Source organism: Carcharhinus amblyrhynchos, chromosome 14 (assembly GCF_965287045.1).
Source record: "Carcharhinus amblyrhynchos chromosome 14, sCarAmb.v2.hapA, whole genome shotgun sequence".
NCBI classification, from domain to species: Eukaryota; Metazoa; Chordata; class Chondrichthyes; order Carcharhiniformes; family Carcharhinidae; genus Carcharhinus; species Carcharhinus amblyrhynchos.
This window is the reverse complement of record NC_137337.1, coordinates 76,567,729-76,583,474: the sequence shown is the minus strand read 5'-3', so window position 1 is coordinate 76,583,474 and position 15,746 is coordinate 76,567,729. Positions and strand designations below refer to the sequence as shown.

At 44.6% G+C, this 15,746-nt stretch overlaps 1 protein-coding gene across 3 annotated transcripts in view; it reads right to left on the bottom strand.

Annotated features, from left to right (window-relative positions):
* LOC145352796 (formin-like) overlaps nt 1–15,746 on the bottom strand; it is a 250,617-nt gene that overhangs the window by 195,536 nt on the left and 39,335 nt on the right. For all 3 annotated transcript variants that reach the window (XM_080203148.1, XM_080203149.1, XM_080203150.1), the window contains one exon: nt 4,159–4,273. In XM_080203148.1, the coding sequence (XP_080059274.1) occupies nt 4,159–4,273 (115 nt within the window). The remainder of the gene's footprint in view (nt 1–4,158; nt 4,274–15,746) is intronic.

Sequence of the window (15,746 nt, the reverse complement as noted above, 5' to 3'; positions counted from 1 at the left end):
AGCACTTCATAATCCACCGGCCGATAGTCATTAAGGCACGCTGCTTGGTGAAGCAGGCCATTAGGGATTCTAGGTGGGATTTTCTACCACTCCCCCAATGACGCCTTTTCAGGCAGCTGAAGTGGCCCACATAGACCACCAGCAGAATCTTCTGGTCCACTGGATGCCTACGGCGTTTTGCATGGCTTGCCCATCCTGCCATCTGGGAACTCACCACGGGCACTCGTCTTCAGCAGGACCAGAAGATCCCACTGCTAGGTAGGGCCATAAAATCCTGCCCTACTTGTGTGTGTTGTGTGTAAAAATTTAATTCACCTGGGAACTGAGTGGCTGCAAAGTTGAGGACATCAAAGGGGCAAGGTTTGAAAGGCAGGCACTTGGAGTAAAAAAGGGCCAAACTATTTTCTACAAGTAAACACAACGTGAGTAGAAATTTGCATTCAGAGATAAGTGAGTATTTGGATTTTTTGCTGTTGAATTTCAAAGGGAGCTAAGAAGGAGGTTTCCTAAGAAGGAGTTCAAAAAGGTCATAAATAAATAAAGTTATTAAGTTTTGATTTACCTGAAAGTAATGGCCACAAGAAGAACATAAAAGGTTTTCATTTTTTTGGAAGGTTAAATTTCAAAGAAGGATAAGGGTAGTGGGAAAAGATGAAAGAGAAAAAAACATTTTTCAAGAGAATTTGGAGCTGTATTGAGGGGTGGGCACCTCCAGATGGTACACTGTGATGAGAGAGAGCTGTGAAAGAAACAAAGGGAAGTAGTTTTCAACAACCCAGGGTACTGTCAGCCTGTCTTTTTTTCAGAAAGCATGGTTTGGTTTTAAAGTTTTTGAAATTTTACACAGCAGAGTGGAAATCAGAGAAACAATGGGATATCCCTTGTGGTAATATTACTGGAGCATTTTCTAGATTAAATATGTATCAGGGCTGTTGCTTAAAAGGGGTATTTATTTTTGAATTTAACTGGGTAGGAATCCTTTGGGAGGAATGTACTATAAGACTAATTTTAACTGTGTAAATGTAATCTCTTGTGTTTAAGTTTTCTTATCTATTATTACCAAATGTTTTAATTTAACATCTAAAATCTGCAAAAGTGTTACTGGAATTTGTGACTTTGACTTCAGTACACATATCTTCTTGTAGTAAAATACAAATAGAATATAGTTGCGACAGCTTGTCAAGTTTCCCTTTGGGATTTGGTATTCACAGCATGTACCACCATCCAGGCCATTACAGTACACCCACTGAAGAGGTACAGCTGTCCTTACACATGAAACACACATTTTGGGATTTATTAAATGGACCGTTGGCCTTTATTGCAAGGGGCAGCTATCAGCCTCCCCCATCACGCAAACACAGCCTCCCATCCACTGACTCTGTCTACACTTCCCCCATCTCTGAAAAGCAGCCACCATAATCAAGGACCCCACGCACCCCAGGCATTTTCTCTTCCACCTTCTTCCTTCAGGAAAAAGATACAAAAGTCTGAGGTCACGTACAACTCAAGAACATCTTCTTCCCTGCTGCCATCAGACCTTTGAATGGACCTACCTCGCATTAAGTTGATCTTTCTCTACACCCTAGCTATGACTGTAACGGTACATTCTGCACTCTCTCCTTTCCTTCTCTATGAACAGTATGCTTTGTCTGTATAGCGTGCAAGAAATAATACTTTTCACTGTATCCCTATGCATGCGACAATAATAAATCAAATCAAAGCACTTGGGCTGCATCAGGAACATTGGTTCTGAACTTTTTAGCTATGGAGAGATGAAGCAGTTCAGAGAAGGTTTCATTGCCTGATTCCTGGGATGTGACATTTGTCTTTTGAGAACAATTTAGCCATACTTATTCATAGAATCATAGACTCCCTACAGTGCAGAAGGAGACCATTCAGCCCATCGGATCTGCGCCGACCACAATCCCACCCACTCTATTCCTGTAACCATAGATATTTACCCTGCTAATCCCCCTGCCATGACCAATTAACCTAGCCCGCACATCTTTGGACTGTGGGAGGAAACCAGAGCACCCAGGAGGCAACCCACGCAGACATGGGGAGAACATGCAAACTCCACACAAACAGTGACCCGAGGCTGGAATTGAACCTGGATCTCCGGTGCTGTGAGGCAACAGTGCTAACCACTGTGCCACCATGCCAGAGGTTAGAAAAATGAGAGGTAATTTTCTTGAAACATATAAGACCCTGAGGCACCGCGGATGCTTTCTCAGGGGATCATTAGAGAGGACATCGAACACTGAAGGGTGGGTCATTGAATATATTCAAGGCTGAGTTAAAAATATTTTGGATCAACAAGAGGGTTGTGAGGAGCAAGCAGGAAAAGTGGAGTTAAGACCACAATCATATCATGAATGGTGGAACTGAGCCGAGGGGCTGGATGGCCTACTCTGGCTCCTGTTTCCGATTGAACTTCCGAGCATTAACATTGATAATGATGGTATTTCAACATTAATTTAGTTCCACCAGCAGCTACTTAGCGGCAAATGCCTTGGAGCTATAAGGTTGACAGCACTTTATCCATCATTAGGTTTTGTCTTGTGTACGTTACACTACTTGAGCCCACAGAACAAAAAGAAAAGTCTTTGAATTCGGCAACATGAACGTTATCTGCGGCGCAGTCAGTACAACTCGAGAAACATGAACAGGTTTTGCTCTTTCAGCTTGCGAATGTTTAACGTTATTCTTTTCCCCGGCAAACAGTTGAATGTCAACTGTCTTTAAAATCCACCGGCCTGGAATGAATTGTTCTAATTGACAGAAACAAATCATCTTTTGTCTAACCAGAATCTCTGGGAATGAGTCATGTTCATTGCAGTAAACTTGTTCAAATCAGCAGGAGCACCGAGTTTTGGTGATTTATGCATTTTTATAACTTTGATGGTGATGCATGACAAATCATGTGTTATGAAATTTTATCTTTCAACTGATTAAGGATAAAAAAAGCCAAGGGTCAGAAAAGAGAAATAAGCTCAGGTGGTATTTCTGTGTCACCGTCATCAATGAATCACTGAATTAAGGAGCAGGAAAAGGCCATTCAGCCCTTCAAGCCTGCTCCACCATTCAATATGATCATGGTTCACTATCAACTCAATCGCTTGATCCCACCTTCCCCCTCCCTCCTCACCATATCCTTTGATCCCCTCCAGCCCCAGAGCTACCTGGGTGGCACAGTGGTTAGCACTGCTGCCTCACAGTGCCAGGGATCTGGGTTCGATTCCCGGCTTGGGTCACTGTCTGTGCGGAGCCTGCACGTTCTCCCTGCACCTGTGTGGGTTTCCTCTGGGTGCTCCAATTTCTTCCCACAGTCCAAAAGACGTACTGGTTAGGGTGCATTGGCCATGCTAAGAAATTGCCCCTTAGTGTCCAGGGTAGCAGAAGTTAGAGGGATTAGTGCGTATAATATGTAGGGATGTGGGGGTAGGGCCTGGGTGGGATTGTGTTCGGTGCAGACTCGATGGCCTCTTTCTGCACTGTAGGGTTCTATGATCACAATCAGTGATGAGTTTAATGGTCGCCATTACTGAAGGACAGCTTCCAATTCCAGAAATTTTCTGAATTGAATTTAAATTCCACCAGCTGCCACGGTGGGATTTGAACCCATGTCTCCACAGCATTAGCTTGGGTGGCTGAATTACAAGCTCAATGACATTACCACCATGCCACCTTCTCCCGGTACTCCATTGAGTTATATAAAGAAGAGCCGGAAAGTTGTTGCCAGTGTCTTGATTAACATTCACCCCTCAGCCATTATGGTACCAGATCATGACGATTTCGTGTGAGCTGTCCCAGCATTTCCTCTTTTACTCTCATTCTGTGCTTTTAAAACTCTTTTATCTTTTTTGAACCCTAACTATGACTGTAACTCTACATCTCGCACCCTCTTCTTTCCTTCTCTAAGAATAGTGTGCTTTGTCTGTATAACACACAGGAAACAATACTTTTCACTGCATGCTAATACACGTGACAATAATAAATCAAATCAAATCAGTTTCAATTCCACAGATATGTCACATTTTACAAATATGTCACAGTGACTCAAAACCATAACAAATTATTCCAACAATGTAACAGTACTACTTCACTGCATTTTATATCTTTACTCTTAAAGACCACAGAGACTATTTGGGTTCTTACCTGCCTCTGTATATTTCAAGCCCACTTTTTCTTCCTCGTCTTTTGATTTGGGAGGTGGCCATACAGCTTGGAGCCGCCCAGGAGTTCTGTCTTCAGATTCTGATGGAGATATATCCTGTGATTAAGGTGAAGAAACGGAACATTGATAAAGGTGACACTCAAGAATGCATGTAGATGTTAGCCTTGTTAATATTAGACTCAATGCGGAAACCTTTGTTCTTGTTGTTAGACATCTAAGTTCCATTTTCACCCCTGCCAATTTTATTGGAAGTAAAAGCTTCCTTAACACACCAGGATTTTGATTATAGGACGTAGAGGACTTATAGTTTTGTAAACAGCAACTAGCAAGGTGGCACTGTGGTTCTTACTGCCTCACAGCACCAGGGACCCAGGTTCAACTCTGGCCTAAGGTGCCTGCGTGGAATTTGCACATTCTACCCGTGTCTGTGTGAGTTTCCTCCAAGTATTCTGGTTTCCTCCCACAGTCTGAAAGATGTGCTGGTTAGCTGCATTGACCATGCTAAATTCTTCCTCAGTGAACCCGAACAGGCACCAGAGTGTGGCAACTAGGGGGTTTTCACAGTAATTTCATTGTAGTGTTAATGTAAGCCTACTTGTGACTAATTAACAAATTTTAACTTTACCACAAGTTATCACACTTCTACATCACACTAAAGGGGTGAACAGTGGTTAGCACTGCTGCTTCACAGCGCCAGGAACCCGAGTTCAATTCCGGCTTCGGGCGACTGTGTGAAGTTTGCACATTCTCACCATGTTGGCGTGGCGTTCCTCCAGGTAAACCAGTTTCCTCCCGCACTCCAAAGATGTATGGGTTAGATGGATTAGCCGTGCTAAATTGCCCCATAGTATCCCAAGATGTGTTAGGGGCATTAGCCATGGTAAATGTGTAGGTTTATTGGGATAGGGTTGGGGAAAGGGCTTGGGTTGAGTGCTCTTTCAGAGAGTCAGATTTGATGGGCTGAGTGGCATCCTTCTGCGCTGTAGGGATTCTATCACTCTATTTGTCTGTCTCTTTGGCTTACTTACACCCAGAGGAAACTGTCAGAGCAGGTTAGTGCAACTCCAATTATAGTTATAGAATCATAGGATCCCCACAGTGCAGAAAGAAGCCATTTGGCCCACTGAGTCGGCACTGACCACAATCCCACCCAAGCCCTATCCCTGTAACCCCTCATATTTACCCTGCAAATCCCTCTGACACCTAGGCGCAATTTAGCATGGCCAATCCACCTAAGCCACAGTTATTGGCATTATACTTTGGGTGTTTCCACACTGGATACAGATTTTATTTGGTCCCAGTTGGTTGCTCTTGTAAGTTACCCAAGTGTATCTTCACTTTCCCAATAACTAGGCACATAAAATGACAGACAGAGTTCCAACATGGGACCCTTGTCACTGCACCACATGATTGCCTCGTGCTCGATGAAAGAATAATATCTTCCAACAGCCAACACTGCAGCCTATTAATCATTTGATAGTTCTACTAAACATTGAAGTAGATAACATGTAGAACACAAAAATGAAAACAGAGTTCACTCCTTTGGAATCAGAACAAAAAGAATAAGAATTCTCCTGTGCTAATACTTGATATTAAATCAAGACTTCAAGCATATTTCTATTACTCCTCAGGTAACTAGCTATTCATTAATAAGGTTCTTGGGCTAGCTCTGATCTGTAATAGCTTCAACGTGTTCAGCAGGATATAGCTGCGCGCACGTAAACCAGCAATTGGAAAAACTTGGCTAAAGTGCTGCTCATTATTAGATTCTTGAATTAAATCAATTGGTGTGGTGCACTGATCCCTACCAGAACAATCTGAATAAGGTTGGATGCTCTCCATTGACCTTTCTGAATTGCTTGGCAACTCACAGTACATCCCTTTAACCCTGTTTGCAGCAAGAATCCAATAAACCATTCATCACAGGCAGAAGAGGAATTTCCCAGAGCCTATTAGGCTGCCATGGACCCTCTGACTTAAACACTTAAAAGTCATAGAGGTTTACAGCATGGAAACAGGCCCTTCGGCCCAACTTGTCCATGCCGTCCTTTTTTTTTAACCCCTAAGCTAGTCCCAGTTGCCCGCATTTGGCCCATATCCCTCTATACCCATCCTACCCATGTAACTGTCTAAATGCTTTTTAAAAGACAAAATTGTACCCGCCTCTACTACTACCTCTGGCAGCTTGTTCCAGACACTCACCACCCTCTGTGTGAAAAATTACCCCTCTAGACTCTTTTGTATCTCTCCCCTTTCACCTGAAACCTATGCCCCCTGGTTTTAGACTCCCCTACCTTTGGGAAAAGATATTGACTATCTGGCTGATCTATGCCCCTCATTATTTTATAGACCTCTATAAGATCACCCCTAAGTCTCCTACACTCCAGGGAAAAAAGTCCCAGTCTATCCAGCCTCCCCTTGTAACTCAAACCACCAAGTCCTGGTAGCATCCTAGTAAATCTTTTCTGCACGCTTTCTAGTTTAATAATATCCTTTCTGTAATAGGGTGACCAATACATTTTCCCCTGTATATTTATAAGCATAAGCCAATGACTTTGTCTTCCCCTTATTGTATAATTCTTGTCTATAATAACATTTTATCATGGAACACACATTCAAAGTTCACAGACTGATCTGTGGTGTTACTTGCATCAAACACTCATACAGACGGAGGAAGTAATCGGATTAAAAATCTGTGAATATATAAGGACCACGCAGTAACAGAAATTACCATCATCATTGTGAGTTTCCTGCCTGAGGACTGGCTCCTGTACCAGTCAGTTCCAATGTATTTAGGGTGGGATTTGGGAATCTACCTCAGCTGGAATGGGAATCAAGCGCATTGTCGAGACTGGCACTTCAGTGCAATAGCGAGGGAGCGCTGCACTCCTATATTTGAGGCCTTAACCCAAGGCCCATGACATGCCCGGTGAATATAGCAAATCCTACCACATTGTTTGAGGAAGAAGGGGATGTCATCTTGTATCCTGGCCAACATTCATCCCTCAACCCAACATCAGCAAAAGTAGTGTGGTGCACCAAACAATCCAATCTCATTTTCTGTTCTTGGGATCCTGCTGTGCATCTTGTACCTGCCTGTATTAACCAAACTGCCTATAATAACCTATCTGCCTGTACTAAAATTGGCCGATTTTAATACAAGCAGATAGCCTTTCAGTTTTAAAGAATGCTCACACACACAAACAATGATTTTTTCATTCATTCGTGGGACATGGGCGTCGCTGGCTGGCCAGCATTTATTGTCCATTCCTAGATGCCCTTGGAGGGCAGTAGAGACTCAACCACATTGCTGTAGCTCTGGAATTACATATAGGCCAGACCAGGTAAGGAGGCAGATTTCCTTCCCTAAAGGACATTAATGAACCAGATGGGTTTTTCCATCAACTTTTTTCCCTGGAGTGTTTCATGGTCATCAGTAGATTCTTAATTCCAGATATTTTTATTTAATTCAAATTTCACTATCTGCCGTGGTGGGATTCGAACCCGGGTCCCCAGAACATTAGCTAACTTTCTGGATTAACTGATTGGCGATAATACCACTGGGCCATCGCCTCCCCACAACATACACACAAACATATAAATCAGGAGCAGGACTAGGCCACTCGGCCCTTTGAGTCTGCCCTGCCATTCAATAAGATCATTGTTGACCTGGTTGGAACCTCAACTTCACATTCCCACCTACCCCCAATAACTCTTCACCCTACAACAACCTTTCATGTCTCGGTCCCCACGTCCCACTCCTTGCTTAGCCAACATCTATCTACCTCTGCCTTAAAAATGTTCAAAGATTGCTTCCTCCAACTATTGATGTGGAGTTGCCGGCGTTGAACTGGGGTGGGCACAGTAAGCAGTCTCACTGCACCAGGTTACAGTCCAACTGGAATCACAAGATTTCAGAGCAGCGCTCCGAAAGCTTGTGATTCCAGATAAACCTGCTGGACTTTAACCTGGTGTTGTGGGCCTTCTATACTGCACTCCATCTATCGAAGAAGAGGCTTCCAGAGGCTCACAACATTCTGAGAGAAGATAATCTCTCCTCATCTCTGTCATAAATGGGAGGCTCCTTGTTTTTAAACAGTGACAACAAAGGCACCCTAGTAGCCTCTTTTATATGAGAGACCCGGCCTTTGGAATTTACACTGGGGTCATTCCCACAGCCGGTTGGAAAACAGGAGTTGCCAGTGGCAAGGTATCTACAGGCTTTTCATTCCACAAGGAAAATAATAAATTCAGACTCTAACACAGAAACAGAGAGTGCTGGAAAATCTCAGCAGAGCTGACAACATCCGCAGAGAGAGAATAGAGCCAACGTTTCGAGTCAGGGTGTCCCTTCGTCAGACTGTTAAACACCAGGAGGGAAATGGAAAGCAACAAAGATGGACAGGGTGAAAGATACAAATGAAAATTCTGTCGGAGAGAAGAGAGTACTTCTTCAAGGTAAGCGTCCCTGGAAGTGGCAGTGAATTAAACACTAAGATATAATGAAGGGCCATCTAGACTCAAAACGGTGGGTGGGATTTTCCAGCGGCACTTGCCACGAAACTGGAGAATCCCATCGAGGTCAACAGAACTTTGAATGGTCCCTGTTCTGCCCACTATAAAATTTTATGTTGGCGGGGGGGGTGATGGTGGGGTTGAGATGGGAAAATTCTTCCTGGTGGCTCAATTGTCTCTCCACAGATGCTGCCAGACCTGCTGAGATTCTCCAGCATTTTCTGTTTTAGTTTCAGATTACAGCATCCGCAGTAAATTCAGACTCGAGTTCATCGAATGTAATGAGAAACGTGCTGAGAACAGGAAAACCCAAAATCAAAGATAAGGGAGTCATAACCAACCTCACTCATTGCATTAGATCTAAGTGAATGGACCTTAGCAAGTTGCTGCAATGGTTATGAGTTTATTATTTCTCGCTCTGTCACTGGTACAAAGAGATAGACTGAATTTTCACTGCGGGCGTGAGTTTGCCTTGCAGTCATAACTAGTCCCTCAAGTTTTGCACGAAACATTTAATAAATTATGAAGTGGGTGGGGAGAGTGATTACAGTAAAGGTACACTTCACAGTAAAGGTACCTGCCCCGCCTGAGTTTGCAATTTAAGTGATGTGCAGATGTGTGACCTAAAAGGAGCAGCCAGTTTGTGCCACACCCAGTAATTTCTGTTTCAATTCTACGCCTTGGAACTGGGAACACACTGATACATTCCTGGGCACACAAAGGTGGAAACTGCACATCTCCAGGCTCCCGGTACAATCAGGGCAAGGGGATAATCCCTGCAAAAGCCCAATATTTGATTTGATTTTGATTTGATTTATTATTGTCACATATATTAACATACAGTGAAAAGTATTATTTCTTGCGTGCTATACAGACAAAACATGCTGTTTGTAGAGAAGGAAAGGAGAGGGTGCAGAATGTAGTGTTACAGTCATAGCTAGTGTGTAGAGAAAGATTAACTTAATGCACAGTCATAACGAGGCTGTGGAGAATGATCAACTTAATGCAAGGTAAGTCCATTCAGAGGTCTGACAGCAGCAGGGAAGAAGCTGTTCTTGAGTTGGTTGGTACATGACCTGAGACTTTTTATGTTCTTATGTATCCACACTTTTGTATGGAAGACAGAATGTCTGGAATGCATGAGGTTCCTTAATTATACTGGCTGCTTTGCCGAGGCAGCGGGAAGTGTAGACAGAGTCAATGGATGGGAGGCTGGTTTGCGTGATGCTTTGGGCTGCATTTACAACCTTACGTGGTTCCTTGATTTATAGCTTAACTGGCATTTGTTCAAAGCTTTTAAAGTTCCAATGTTTATTTATTAGTGTCATCAGTAGGCTTACTTTTGCACTGCAATGAAGTTACTGTGAAAATCCCCTAATTGCCACACTCCGGTACCTGTTCAGGTACACTGAGGGAGGATTTGGAATGGCCTGTGTACCTAACCAGCATGCCTTTTGGACTGTGGGAGGAAACTGGAGCACCCAGAGGAAACTTGCGCGTACACAGGGAGAAGTTACTAACTCCACACAGACAGTGACCTAAGCCAGGAATCAAACCCAGGTCTGTGGTGCTGTGAGGTAGCAGTGCTAACCACTGTGCCACCATACTGCCCTTCATTTAAATCAGACTGGCTTCAACATTCCAATTTCAGGAACTGCCCTTCCATCAGGAGTAGGGTTCCATGGAAATGTTAATAAAGAATCTCTACGACATGAAACTCATGAGTTTAGCGTGAGAAGCAGTAGACGGTGAAGGTTAACTCACTGACAAATTGGTATCCTCAATGCCAGTGTGAGTCCTTAAGAAGTAAATTAGTTGCAAAAGGATATTAATTTATCAGTCATTGTTGAGGTCTGAGCTTATCTGTATGTGCCCACCACCACCACCCCCCTGTCCCCATTCCTCCCTCACTAAAAGGAGTCACTTACAGCAGGCACGTCCTGTTTGGACACAGTTGGAGAATAGAGGTACCAGAGGAAGGTCTGGGAAACATAATGAAACCTGCTTATCGCTGAAAAGAGAGACATCTTGCTGAAGCTTTTCACCTTGCACTCATCAGGACAAACACCAGAATGCCGAATCATAAAAAGTTTTACTACAAGACCAAATGGTGCTGATTGCTGACAAACTGGATTTGATTGGCTGAGGCACAGCCCTGGAGAGAGCAATATGGAACTACTTTCCAGGACAATTTCTTGGCCAATCAGGGTCAGCTTACCAACCAATCAGCACCTAGTTTCTCCAGGACTATACATTATTGTGAACATTTGAAATTTGGTATTCTTGCGTCTATTCTGATGAGTGAAAGAAGCAAAGCTTCAACAAAGCTCTCTCATTTCAGCAAAGTTCTGCATGAGCAGGTGACTGGTTGGGCCTGTTCTGGTGAACCTGGACAGGCAATTGTTTGTTCCGATGTCGGTTCTTTTTGACATTGGAGGAAGTGGAGTTGAAGTTGACAGGGTTAGAAAGTTAAAGTTAAAGTTTATTTATTAGTCACAAGTAAGGCTTATATTACACTGCAATAAAGTTACTGTGAAATTCCCCTAGCTGCCACACTCCGGCGCCTGTTAGGGTCAATGCACCTAACCAGCACGTCTTTCAGACTGTGGGAGGAAGCCGAGTGCCTGGAGGAAACCCACGCAGACACGGGGAGAACGTGCTAACTTCACACAGATAGTGACCCAAGTCAGGAATCGAACTCAGGTCGCTAGCGTTGTGAAGCAGCAGCGCTAACCACTGTGCTACTGGATTATGGAAGATTACAGAATTACGGAAAATCAAGGAGGACAGGAATTTAGAGAGTAAAGCAAGCTGACACGGCCGTGGCTGGCTCGAAACCAATTCAACTGCAGCATTAAGAAAGGAATCATGAGATAAGGCAGTCAACTACCGGGGATCCAATTTTCATGAAGCTAAATGCAACATTTGCATACTGAGTATATGTGATGTGATTAGGCATCACAGCACAAACGAGGAAAACCTCCAACATGTACCTACCCTGTACAAACTTGGTTCATTCCCCATGACAAAGCTTTGACCAAGCTGAGTCAAACTCTCTGCTTTGCATTTGAACAACAGATTAACAGTTAACTGTTCACTGGTGTATTCTTCATGGCAATACACCGATGAATGACAATCCACTTGTCAGATAACCAGCACTCTCTGCTCATGCTGTGTAAACTGGTGTTCCCCTTATTACAGACATGCTTGTGGGTCTTTCCTGATGAGTGCAAGGTGAAAAACTTTGATGGCATATCTCTTTTTTCAGGTAGACTCAAGCTCCATATTACCAAGTGATTATTTAGGTAAAGAATACATGTGTTCATTCAAATATCCTAAAATTTGACCATTAAACTGTGGGTAACTCCCCTGAAGTAAGGAATGAGTTTGCCTGGTACTAGACTACTATTGAAGAAGGTATCGGATAACGGGGAAATCAAACAAATCTGAGACAACTACACCGCCTCCCACCTACCCATCCCCTTCTGTATCATGATGGATAATCTGTAATCTTGACTTGAGTCAACATTGTCACAGGCCTAGAGCCCCCAGCGCAAATCAAAATCATCTTCTACAAAGTCCCCCTGAAGAAATGGCCATACTAATGAACTTTGCCAACAACATGTAGGCCAGGATTTTACCACGCTGCCCGCCACGGGAATCGGAGTGGGCGAAGGTTGGAAAATAGAAAGGTCTGTTGATCTCAGGCAGGGTTTCGGAATGAAAATGCCACCCACAGTTTCTAAGTTTATTCATTAGTATCACAAGTAAGGCTTACATTAACACTGCAATGAAGTTACTGTGAAAACCCCTAGTCGCCACACTCTGGTGTCTGTTCGGGTACACCGAGGGAGAATTTAGCATGGCCAATAGCACAAGCGGTGGCACAGCGGTTAGCACTGCTGCCTCACAGCACCAGGGACCCAGGTTCAATTCTGGCAGCGGGTCACTGTCTGTGTGGAGTTTGCACACTCTCCTCCGGGTGTTCCGCTTTCCTCTCTCAGTCCAAAAATATGCGCCTTAGGTGGATTGGCCATGCTAAGTTGCCCCTTAATGTCACAAGGACTAGCTAGGGTAAATGCTGCGCTGATGAGAATAGGACTTGGGTGAAATTGTGGTCAGTGCAGATTCAATGGGCTGAATGGCCTCCTTCTGCTCTGTGGGGATTCTATAATGATTTTTTTTAGACTGTGGGAGGAAACAAGAGCACCGGAGCAAACCCACACAGACATGAGGAGAACGTGCAGACTCTGCACAGTCTCCCACGCCGGGAATCGAACCCGGAACCCTGGCATTGTGAGGCAGCAGTGATAATGGCTGTACAAGCATTTGCCCTCTGAATCCTTAAAGGCAAAATCAAAATCACCCTAATAAACGTCTCCTGTGATTTTATCCAATAACAGTCTAATTCCAGGCAAATTCATTTTTACTTCGGGGAGTTACTGACAGTGTAGCTGTCAAATCTGTCTAAGAATAAATGGCAAATGGATTGACCCATACTCAAGATTATTTCTCCAAAAGCCACCCCGCCAAGTACAATTCTCCTTTCTCATGGATATTCTTGGATTCCCAAATCCTATCTCAATCTTACAGCTCTTTCCCAGGTCACCTCCTCCACCCTCATATTTAAAACAATTTCAACCCTCCCCCCAGTACTCAGAAGCACTCTGATCTCTGGATACACCCTCTGTCAACAGTTCCCATTACATTCACTTGATGCATAGTGTAGGAGGAGGCCATTCGGCCCAGCAAGTTTACACTGACTCTCCAAGAAAGCATTCTACCTAAGACCCAATCGCCCTCCCTATATCTGTAACCCTGCACATTTACGCCTAACCTGAAAATCTTTGGACAACAAGTGGCAATTTAACACGGCCAATTCACCTGAGCCGCACATCTCTGCTGTGTGGAAGGAAACCAAAGTACCCAGAGGAAACCTACGTAGACATAGAGTTTAGAGGTTTACAACATGGAAACAGGCCCTTCAGCCCAATTTATGCATGCTGCCTAGGCTTTTCCCTGCAGCCCTTTTTAAACAAAGGCACAACATTTGCCACCTCTAGTCAACTCATCCGTGACTATCAATGATTCAAATATTTCTGCTAGGGGACCCGCTATTTCCTCCCTAGCCTCCCACAATGTCCTGGGATATACTTCATCAGGTCCTGGGGATTTATATACCTTGATGTGTTATAAGACTTCCAGCACCTCCTTCTCTTTAATATGTACACTCCTCAAGACATCACTATTTATTTCCCCAAGTTTGCTAACATCCATGCTTTTCTCAACAGTAAATACTGATGAGAAATATTCATTTAGGATCTCACCCATCTCTTGCGGACCCACACATAGGTGACCTTATTGATCCTTAAGAGGCCCTACTCTCTCCCTTGTTACTCTATTGTCCTTTAATAATTTGTAGAAGCTCTTTGGATTCTCTTTTGTTTTAATTGCCAAAACAATCTCGTGTTTGCCCTCCTGATTTTTGCCTTCCTGATTTCCCTGTTAACAAACATGGCGAGAATATGCAGATTCCACACAGTCACCCAAGGCTGGAATTGAACCCAGGTCACTGGCACTGTGAGGCAGCTAACCACTGTGCCACTTTGCTGCTTAGAATCATAAAATCCCTACAGTGATGAAGGAAGCCATTCAGCCCATCGAGTCTGCACCAACCACAATCCCACCCAGGCCCTACCCCTTCATATTTGCCCTGTTAGACCCTCTGACACAAGGGGCAATTTAGCATGGCCAATCCACCTGACCTGCACATCTTTGGAGTTTGGGAGGAAACTGGAGCACCCGGAGGAAACCCACGCAGACATGGAGAGAACGTGCAAACTCCACACAGACAGCGAGCCGAGGCTGGAACTAAACCTGGGTTCCCGGTGCTAAGCCTTCATTCGAAAATCAGACTCTGCCCTCCAGGTGGGAAGGCCTGACTTTGCAGGAGAATCCGCAGGGAATACAGTTCTGTAATGAAGCAGCAATGTCCGTGGCCAGCACTGCAAGTGCAGGAGGGTGGATCAGTGTATCCGACACGTCAGTTTTCCACCCAGATTCCTTGGGGTAGTCAGCCAGTTAGCTCCTGCCACAGGACGTAGCCAACTTTAAAAAAGGCCTGGTGAATCAATGTTCAGGTGACCGTGACTACAAAGAAAACTGGACCTATTAAACCCAATAGATAGTTGAAAGGATTTTTGTATGTTAATTTTACTTCCAAAGTTCTGAACATTTGCTACCTCAATGACACCCTGGGCAGAATTCTACCTCTCTCCACTGGCAGGGTGTAGATCGTGGCAATTATCCCCTCAGGTCCCTTCCCTGATTCCTAGCCCATCCCTAACCTACTCACAATCCTACCGGCAGCAGGAATGGCCGAGAGTGGCGTGTCCACTCTCGAACCAATTTAATGGTCAATTATGTAGCCTGCCCCAGCCTCAATCCTGAGCGCAGTGTGATGGGGTTCAGGCACAGGCAGGGTGCCTACCCCGGTGGTGGGGGAGTCCAGAACTAGGGGTCGTGATTTGAGAGGAAAAGGGGTAAACCGTTTAGGACTGAGGTGAGGAGGGTGTGAATGTGTGAAATTCACTACCACAGAAAGTAGTTGAGGCCAAAACGTTTTGTGATTTCAGGAAGAAATTAGATATAATTCTTGAGGCTAAAGGGGTCAAAGGATATGGGGGGGGAAGGTGGGATCAGGATTTTGAATTTGATGGTCAGCCATGGTCAAAATGAGTGGCAGAGCAAGCTCGAGGGGCCGAATGGCCTACTCCTGCTTCTAGTTTCTATATTTCTCCAAGCGTGTTCAGACCTTGGGCAGGAAGGGGGGAGGGGCCATTACTTTTAGTGGCCACCCATCGAGATAAAGTGTCTGGGGAGTGTGGGGGAGGGGGAGTGGAGGGGGGAAGGTGGGGCCGCTCGTTCCCTGGCTGCCCTGCAAATTACAAACCCCCTCCCCCGCCACCATCTCCCCCGCCTTCCCAGGCTCCCCTCAGCAACGCGAGACCCCCCTCCAGATTTAGCTGCTCCTGCGGGCTCCAACACATTGACC